The sequence below is a fragment of the Babylonia areolata genome, chromosome 23 (assembly GCF_041734735.1).
Source record: "Babylonia areolata isolate BAREFJ2019XMU chromosome 23, ASM4173473v1, whole genome shotgun sequence".
In the NCBI taxonomy this organism is placed as follows: Eukaryota; Metazoa; Mollusca; class Gastropoda; order Neogastropoda; family Buccinidae; genus Babylonia; species Babylonia areolata.
In genome coordinates this window covers 2,457,395-2,467,346 of record NC_134898.1, presented here as the reverse complement: position 1 = coordinate 2,467,346, position 9,952 = coordinate 2,457,395, and the positions used below count along the sequence as shown (strand labels likewise).

Here is a 9,952-nt window from a genome sequence, read left to right as displayed (position 1 = left end):
CTACTGTCTCTGTACACCACTAGACCTATCTACTGTCTCCGTACACCACTAGACCTATCCACTGTCTCCGTACACCACTAGACCTATCTACTGTCTCCAAACACCACTAGACCTATCTACTGTCTCCGTACACCACTAGACCTATCTACTGTCTCTGTACACCACTAGACCTATCTACTGTCTCCATACACCACTAGACCTATCTACTGTCTCCATACACCACTAGACCTATCTACTGTCTCTGCACACCCCTAGACCTATCTACTGTCTCCATACACCACTAGACCTATCTACTGTCTCTGTACACCACTAGACCTATCTACTGTCTCTGCACACCCCTAGACCTATCTACTGTCTCCATACACCACTAGACCTATCTACTGTCTCCATACACCCCTAGACCTATCTACTGTCTCTGTACACCACTAGACCTATCTACTGTCTCTGTACACCCCTAGACCTATCTACTGTCTCCAAACACCCCTAGACCTATCTACTGTCTCTGTACACCCCTAGACCTATCTACTGTCTCCAAACACCCCTAGACCTATCTACTGTCTCTGTACACCCCTAGACCTATCTACTGTCTCCAAACACCCCTAGACCTATCTACTGTCTCTGCACACCCCTAGACCTATCTACTGTCTCCAAACACCCCTAGACCTATCTACTGTCTCTGCACACCACTAGACCTATCTACTGTCTCTGTACACCACTAGACCTATCTACTGTCTCTGCACACCACTAGACGTATTCACTGTCTCCATACACCACTAGACCTATCCACTGTCTCCGTACACCACTAGACCTATCTACTGTCTCCGTACACCCCTAGACCTATCCACTGTCTCCGTACACCACTAGACCTATCTACTGTCTCCAAACACCACTAGACCTATCTACTGTCTCCGTACACCACTAGACCTATCTACTGTCTCCGTACACCACTAGACCTATCTACTGTCTCTGTACACCACTAGACCTATCCACTGTCTCCGTACACCCCTAGACCTATCTACTGTCTCTGTACACCACTAGACCTATCTACTGTCTCTGTACACCACTAGACCTATCTACTGTCTCCATACACCACTAGACCTATCTACTGTCTCCATACACCACTAGACCTATCTACTGTCTCTGCACACCCCTAGACCTATCTACTGTCTCCATACACCACTAGACCTATCTACTGTCTCTGTACACCACTAGACCTATCTACTGTCTCTGCACACCCCTAGACCTATCTACTGTCTCCATACACCACTAGACCTATCTACTGTCTCTGTACACCACTAGACCTATCTACTGTCTCCATACACCACTAGACCTATCTACTGTCTCCATACACCACTAGACCTATCTACTGTCTCCGTACACCCCTAGACCTATCTACTGTCTCTGCACACCACTAGACCTATCTACTGTCTCTGTACACCACTATACCTATCTACTGTCTCTGTACACCACTAGACCTATCCACTGTCTCTGCACACCACTAGACCTATCTACTGTCTCCGTACACCCCTAGACCTATCTACTGTCTCCGTACACCCCTAGACCTATCCACTGTCTCCATACACCCCTAGACCTATCCACTGTCTCCGTACACCACTAGACCTATCCACTGTCTCCGCACACCCCTAGACCTATCCACTGTCTCCGTACACCCCTAGACCTATCCACTGTCTCTGCACACCCCTAGACCTATCCACTGTCTCCGTACACCCCTAGACCTATCTACTGTCTCTGTACACCACTAGACCTATCTACTGTCTCTGCACACCCCTAGACCTATCCACTGTCTCCGTACACCACTAGACCTATCCACTGTCTCCAAACACCCCTAGACCTATCTACTGTCTCTGTACACCACTAGACCTATCTACTGTCTCTGTACACCACTAGACCTATCTACTGTCTCTGTACACCCCTAGACCTATCTACTGTCTCCAAACACCCCTAGACCTATCTACTGTCTCTGTACACCCCTAGACCTATCTACTGTCTCTGTACACCCCTAGACCTATCTACTGTCTCTGCACACCCCTAGACCTATCTACTGTCTCCGTACACCCCTAGACCTATCTACTGTCTCTGTACACCACTAGACCTATCCACTGTCTCTGTACACCACTAGACCTAGTCCTCTTTTCTTTGTCACTGTTCTTGGTGCTATGCCTGTGAGACAGTCGTCCCACCGAGGGGTGTTGAATGTGTGTGTGTGTGTGTGTGTGTGTGTGTGTGTGTGTGTGTCACAGGGGGGCGTCAGGGTGGTTAGGGCAGGAACAACAGATTAGAAATAACAATAGAAATTACTGGTGTCCTCTGTTCTGCAAATTACTGACTGGTGGTGGTGGTGGTGGTGGTGATGGTGGTGCGTGTGTGTGTGTGTGTTTGTGTGTGTCTGTGTGTGTGTGTGTGCCAGCTTGTGTGTGTGTGTGTGTGTGCGTGTCTGTGCCTCTGTGTGTGTGTGTGTGTGTTGTGTGTTAGTGTGTGTGTGTGTTGTGTGTTAGTGTCTGTGCCTCTGTGTGTGTGTGTGTGTGTGTGTGTGTGTGTTGTGTGTTAGTGTGTGTGTGTGTGTGTGTGTATGCCAGCTTGTGTGTGCGTGTGTGCCTGTCTGTGAGTCTGTGTATGTCTGTATCTGTGTGTGTTCACATGAGCGTGTGTGTGTGAGAGAAGTATGTGTGTGTGTGATGTATGTGTGTGTGTTGTTTGTATGTGAGTCAAGAGTGCTGTGAGTGTGAGGAGGACAGACGGAAGGAAGGATGAAAAAAATGATAACGAATTACTGGAGTGCTCTGTTGGGCTAATAACAGTCTGGTGGTGACATGACTGTTAAGTCTTGTGTTTAGCTTCCCTTTGGTCTGTGTGTGTGTGTGTGTGTGTGTGTGTGTGTGTGTGTATCTGTGTTTTTATTTTTGTGCCCACGTGGTGTGTGTGTGTGTGTGTGTATTTGAGAAAGACAGACAGAGAGAGAGAGAACGACAGACAGTGACACAGAATGAGAAATAAAACCGAATGCACACACAAGTGCCCCCTGTGTGAAACAAGTGATTCAATGTCATGCACATGGACAAGCGTTCTTGGAAGTGTTTGATCTGGATAACAGTCCACAGCAAACAAAGAAAATTTATGATAAAAAATCGTGAAATAAAAAACAAAAAAAAAAGCCAAAAGAAAGCAAATCAACAACAGTTAACACTGAACTGTCCATCAAAGCGAAGCAACACCACTCTGCACACCTGCAGACAACACCACACACACACACACACACACACCTGTCTACACACACACACACCTGTCCACACACACACACACCTGTCTACACACACACACCTGTCTACACACACACACACACCTGTCTACAAACATGCAAGCATGTACATGTGCATGTACATACACACATACTCACACACATGTGTATGCATACACACACAAACACTCAAAATTATGTGTATATATATATATATATATGTGTGTGTGTGTTTATGTATGTGTACATGTATTGTTAGTTTGTTTTTTTTCTGTTTTTTGTTCTTCTTTTTTTCTTTTTTGGTGTGTGTGTGTGTGTGTCTGTGTGAGTGTGTGTCTGTGTGTGAGTGGGTGAGTGAGTGAGTGAGTGTGTGTGTGAGTGAGTGAGTGTGTTGTAAGAATCATTTTTATCACTGGAGGGAGAAACAAGACACATTAAATGATTTACAAATGACAAAAAACACAAGCGAAGAACACCCACTCTCAGGCAAATGTCATTTCTTATCAATTCATCAAAATGATCCTCAGTCTAAAATACAGACTTCCTGGCCCAATGGCCAAAAAACCCAAAACAACCACCACCTAGCAACAAGAGAGACAACCTCACCTGTGGAGAAGCTGTACAGCAGCAGAGTGGTCCCCCTGTGCCACCAAGCACTCCGCCTTGCACAGCACCAGCCGGGTTCGATTCTCCTCGTCCCGCCAGGTGCCCTGTCCCTCGTCTCTCTCCTCCTCTTCCTCCTCCTCCTCAGCGTCATCCATGGAGCTCCGTCCTCGCTTCCGGCCCCTCCCTCCCCACACCTGGAATGCAGGTGTCAGGTTAACTCTCTCCATACGAACGGCGAAAGAGACGACGTTAACAGCGTTTTCACCCCAATTACCACCATCAAAATATTGCAAGCGGAAGGCTCTTATACTGAAGAGGTGAATGTTGACAAAGAATACCACAATTCTGAAGACAGAAGCTAAAGGTTGGGTCATTCAGACACCCACTGGACATCCGAGGGGTCTGTGTAAAGGAGAAGAGAGGGCTGGCCATACTCAGTGAGTTAAAGGTTACTGTGGAGTGATGGCCTAGAGGTGACGCATCTGCCTAGGAAGCCAGAGAATCTGAGCGTGCTGGTTCGAAAATAAGCACAGTAGCCAGTTTTTTCTCCCCCTCCACTAGACCTTGAGTTATGGTATGGATGCTAGTCATTCGGATGAGACGATAAACTGAGGTCCTGTGTGCAGCATGCATTTGGAGCAAGTAAAGGAACCCACAGCAACAAGAGAGTTGTCCCTCACAAAATTCTGTAGAAAAATCCATTTCGATAGGAAAACAAATAAAAAAACTGCAGGCCAAAAAAAACCACAAAAAAATGGGTGGCGCTCTCAGTGTAGCAACGCGCTCTCCCTGGGGAGAGCAGCCTGAATTTCACACAGAGAAATTTGTTGTGACAAAAAAGAGTAACACAATACAATACAATACAAAGGTCCAATAGCTTTTTACCACCATCGGGGCAGTGAATTCACATCCTGTGTGTCTTGGCCTTGGCACAGGAAGGCAGTGAATTCACATCCACTGTGTCTGGCCTCGGCACAGGAAGGCAGTGAATTCACATCCACTGTGTCTTCGCCGCGGCACAGGAAGGCAGTGAATTCACATCCTCTGTGTCTTGGCCTCGGCACAGGAAGGCAGTGAATTCACATCCACTGTGTCTTGGGCTCGGCACAGGAAGGCAGTGAATTCACATCCTCTGTGTCTTGGCCTCGGCACAGGAAGGCAGTGAATTCACATCCACTGTGTCTTCACACCTGGGTGAAGTCAGGTTCCCATTCACACCTGGGTGAAGTCAGGTACCCATTCACACCTGGGTGAAGTCAGGTTCCCATTCACACCTGTGTGGAGTCAGGTACCCATTCACACCTGGGTGAAGTCAGGTACCCATTCACACCTGGGTAGAGTGAGGAAAATCACAGTGCAGTACCTGTCCCAAGAACAAAACGCCAAGCTGAACTGGGGTATCGAACCCTGATCACAGGATCAGTCTAATGCCTGTCCGATTCTCAGGTTTTGTATTTGTATTTCTCTTTTTTGTCACAACAGATTTCTTGTGTGAAATTCCGGCTGCTCTCCCCAGGGAAGAGTACCATCCTCTTCTTCTTCTTCTTTGCATTCGACAGCTACGCAGTCAGGGTCGAAGTCCGAGGGATGCCACAAACTCGGACGTCCGGTGAAGATCGGCTGCCATCCCCCAGAGCTTGGTGTTGAGGTCAGCACCCCCAGGCCAGGACTGCTGCCGCATCTTCTCATACAGGGGGCAGTCTTGGAGAAAATGGGATGGGGTCTGGTCAGCCTGGCCGCAATCACATAGGGATGTGGCTGCCACTCCAATCCTCTTCAGGTGTGCTCGGAGGCCGCACCATCCATTTTTTTGTATTTTTTCCAGCCTGCAGTTTTATTTGTTTTTCCTATCGAAGTGGATTTTCTTCAGAATTTTGCCAGGGACAACCCTTTAGGTGTATACACAACAAAACTATGTCGTAAGTGACAGCTGTTATACACAATGGTTTCTCCACTGCCATGGGAATTCATTCACAGCTTAGTCTTCAGTGAAGGACTATGACTCTCAGACTGGCTCTTAGTGCTGCAGCCTCTGGTGCCAGTTGACAACGACAACGCCGACTGCCCTTCTGTCCTCTTGGCCTGGAGAGTGGAGATGTGACTTGAGCAAGATATTCTCCACTATAATCAAATTCTAGCCCACACAGTGGGGACAGCAGTTGCCTCAATGCACAATACAATACAACATAACATAATGCAATGGAACAAAATACAACAATACAATATAAAACAACAAAATATAACACAACACAATACCATACTTAAGTAAGTCAAGTGTTCTCTCTGGACGTAATGATAAATCATGAAACCTTACTACGACGGGCGCAACAGCCGAGTGGTTAAAGCGTTGGACTGTCAATCTGAGGGTCCCAGGTTCAAATCATGGTGACGGCGCCTGGTGGGTAAAGGGTGGAGATTTTTCCGATCTCCCAGGTCAACACATGTGCAGACCTGCTTGTGCCTGAACCCCCTTTGTGTGTATATGCAAGCAGAAGATCAAATACGCACGTTAAAGATCCTGTAATCCATGTCAGCGTTCGGTGGGTTATGGAAACAAGAACATACCCAGCATGCACACCCCCGAAAACGGAGTATGGCTGCCTACATGGCGGGGTTAAAAACGGTCATACACGTAAAAGCCCACTCGTGTGCATACGAGTGAACGCAGAAGAAGAGAAGAAGAAACCTTACTACAACAACAGCAACATCATTATTACAGAAGCTGTCTTGTAACACATACCGTGTCGTGTTTCGGCCCCGGTCCAGTACCAGAAGCCACCACCGCGCTGTCATCCAGGTCCTGTGAGGCTGGTAGCCACAGCGACCGGTCCTGGGTGGGGGTGGGGGTGGAGAAGAGGGAGGAGGCGGACACAGAGTCCAGCACCCGCTCGCACAGCGCGAGGCACCGCCGGTGATCCGAACTCTCCAGCAGCACTTGGGCGGCCTCACGACACACAGTCAGCAGATCAGGTAACCACGACGACGATGACGATGATGATGATGATGACGATGATGAGGAGGACGAGGGAGGGACTGCTGGTGCTGATTCACCGTCTGAAGACGTCAGCGTTTCTGGCTTCTGTGAAAAAAGAGGGTGGGTGGGGGAGTGGGGGGGGGGGGGGGGCAGGGGATAGGTATGGCTCAGAATTATCGCTGAACCCAAGTCCTGTGTACAGCACACACGTAAAAGAACCTGAGGCAATGAAAGGCTTTCCCCTGACAAAAGTCTGCAAAAAAAAAAAAAAAAATCTACTCTGACTATAAAACAATTCCTGGAGCACTGAGCAATCTGCTGCTGACAAAAAGTATAACAATACAAGACACCATCAGGCTCGACCACGTACAGCTCCTACAACTCATGACATCCACTTCAAGCAGGAATCAAAAACATCCAACAATACGTCACAAAACATCCATCATATGCATCTCAAAACTTCCGACACAACTTCAGCTACCTTCACACTAAGCCCAGCCAGTTGCCATCAGCCTGACACAGCAACACACTTCAGACACACACAGCCAGTTGCTGTCAGCCTGACACAGCAACACACTTTAGTCACACACAGCCAGTTGCTGTCAGCCTGACACAGCAACACACTTCAGACACGCACAGCCAGTTGCCATCAGCCTGACACAGCAACACACTTCAGACACACACAGCCAGTTGCCGTCAGCCTGACACAGCAACACACTTCAGACACGCACAGCCAGCTGCCGTCAGCCTGACACAGCAACACACTTCAGTCACACACAGCCAGTTGCCGTCAGCCTGACACAGCAACACACTTCAGACACACACAGCCAGTTGCCATCAGCCTGACACAGCAACACACTTCAGACACACACAGCCAGTTGCCATCAGCCTGACACAGCAACACACTTCAGTCACACACAGCCAGTTGCCGTCAGCCTGACACAGCAACACACTTCAGTCACACACAGCCAGTTGCCGTCAGCCTGACACAGCAACACACTTCAGTCACACACAGCCAGTTGCTGTCAGCTGTCCGCTCCGGCTCTCACCAGACAAAAGAAACAAATATTCTAGCGATTCACTCTGTATCACTGAAGAGCTCCATCCCTTGGAAGAGTCATCATCTCACCTGTCTTCATGAGAAAAATCAAAAAAGTTGGCTGAAGACAGCTGTTGTCCAGTGTGAACACATCCATGGCAGGAAAACACAAAATGACATGCATACAATTTCTGGCCAGCTGCTGTCAACAGCTGGCTAGGCTCATTGTGAACGCTGTCAACAGCTGGCTAGGCTCAGTGTGAACACTGTCAACAGCTGGCTAGGCTCAGTGTGAATGTTGTCAACAGCTGGCTAGGCTCAGTGTGAACACTGTCAACAGCTGGTTAGCCTCAGTGTGAATGCTGTCAACAACTGGCTAGCCTCAGTGTGAACACTGTCAACAACTGGCTAGGCTCAGTGTGAATGCTGTCAACAACTGGCTAGGCTCAGTGTGAACACTGTCAACAACTGGCTAGGCTCAGTGTGAATGCTGTCAACAACTGGCTAGGCTCAGTGTGAACACTGTCAACAACTGGCTAGGCTAAGTGTGAACGCAGCCTGGGTTTCAGTCCTGGTCATTGTAGCCAGGTGGTTTAATGGTGGGGATTTTCTCCTATCTCCCAGATCAACAGATGTGCTGACCTGAACCCCCTTTGTGGGTATACACATGCTGACAATCAAATGCACACATCCTGGTGATCCATGCCAGAGTTCTGGTGGGTTTGGGAAACAACAACAAACCCAGCATGTACAGCAAGCCCCTGAAAACGGGGTATGGCTGCCTAAAGGGCTGGGTAAAAATGGCTATGAGCACAATAAGCCCACTGGTACAAACAAGTGAATGTCTGAGCTTCAGCCCTGGAAGGCAGAAGAAACACACTTCAAACACCCAGCTTTATCCGGGAAACCAGGTCAGACTATAGTGAAAACAACAACAACAAAAACATAAAAAGCTATGGCTCAATCATACCCTCACCCCCCCCCCCCCACACACACACACACACATCCCCCCCACCCATCCCCCCGTTTTTAACTCTTTTTTATTCACTTGTTGTTGTTTTAGCCTTTACTTTGTACATAATTCACATACACAAAAAGAACAACAAACAACTAAAATAAGACTTGAAAGAAAAGCATATATGCATCTTTGCTTGTTTATCGATGTCTTTGTTCTTTCTTTAACTGCAATGGTTCTGAATATGTCACACTAATTTCCACCTGTGCCATACAAAAGCAGAATGGAGAAAGCCCACATCTGCAGAATGGAGAAAGCCCACATCTACAATACCGAGAAGTATGCTAGTCTAGCCAGCAGCCTGAGAGAATCTGGCTTCCAAGCCGAAGTCCTCGCCATAGAGATTGGTGCAAGAGGGTTTGTCAGCGCATCTGCCTACAGCCTCATGAAACAGCTGTCAATTTCTGGCAGAGAGAGGACATGGGCTCTCAAGGCAATGGCAGAAGCAGCAGAAAAGAGTTCCAGCTGGATCTGGTCGAGGAGGAATGAAAGTAAACTACATAAGGATTAAATTTCTCTACTCAAACTAGGCGTACGATAGCTCAGCGGTTAAAACGTCTGCTAGAAAAGGTGACTCAGTCCTGAAGTGGCGACCACCCTGGAGGTGTGGGTTTGAACCTGCTGAGGACCAGGGAAAAAAGAAAAAAGAAAAGGCGGCAATACAAGGGCATCCAGGAGTCATGACCTGGATGCGGCCCGGCCCCCTCAGAGTGTAAGGAGTTAAGGGCCGAAACACTTGACTGAGGGGGGCTTCTTCTCTGAAGACCTTGTACTGTCCAGCTCTCCCTGGAGTTTCTTATCACTCATCACATATTTTTTTTACTTAATAGATCTATTCAATATTTCTTTCACATACATTTAAAGAAGAAACAAATAAGTAAAAAAAAAAAAAAAATCCTCTCTCAAACATACACACCGTTAGGCTAATTTCATCTGCATAAGTGTTTTCACGCATGAAATAGGCTTGTGTTTTACCTCGTAGACGCGGATCAGTTTCAGGTAAGCTTGTGAAGCCTCTTCGTACCTGACAGAGAAGAAAACCAAGGTCAGTGAATTTCCCCA

The 9,952-nt window shown here is 47.8% G+C and overlaps 1 protein-coding gene across 1 annotated transcript in view; it reads right to left on the bottom strand.

Annotated features, from left to right (window-relative positions):
• Positions 1-3,858: 3,858 nt before the first annotated feature.
• The window catches only part of LOC143298260 (uncharacterized), a 19,708-nt gene continuing 13,614 nt past the window's right edge, over positions 3,859-9,952 (bottom strand). Inside the window, exons 10-12 of the mRNA XM_076611075.1 lie at positions 9,866-9,914; positions 6,603-6,941; positions 3,859-4,056 (exon numbers count right to left, since the gene is read on the bottom strand). Of these exons, the coding sequence (XP_076467190.1) occupies positions 3,859-4,056; positions 6,603-6,941; positions 9,866-9,914 (586 nt within the window). The remainder of the gene's footprint in view (positions 4,057-6,602; positions 6,942-9,865; positions 9,915-9,952) is intronic.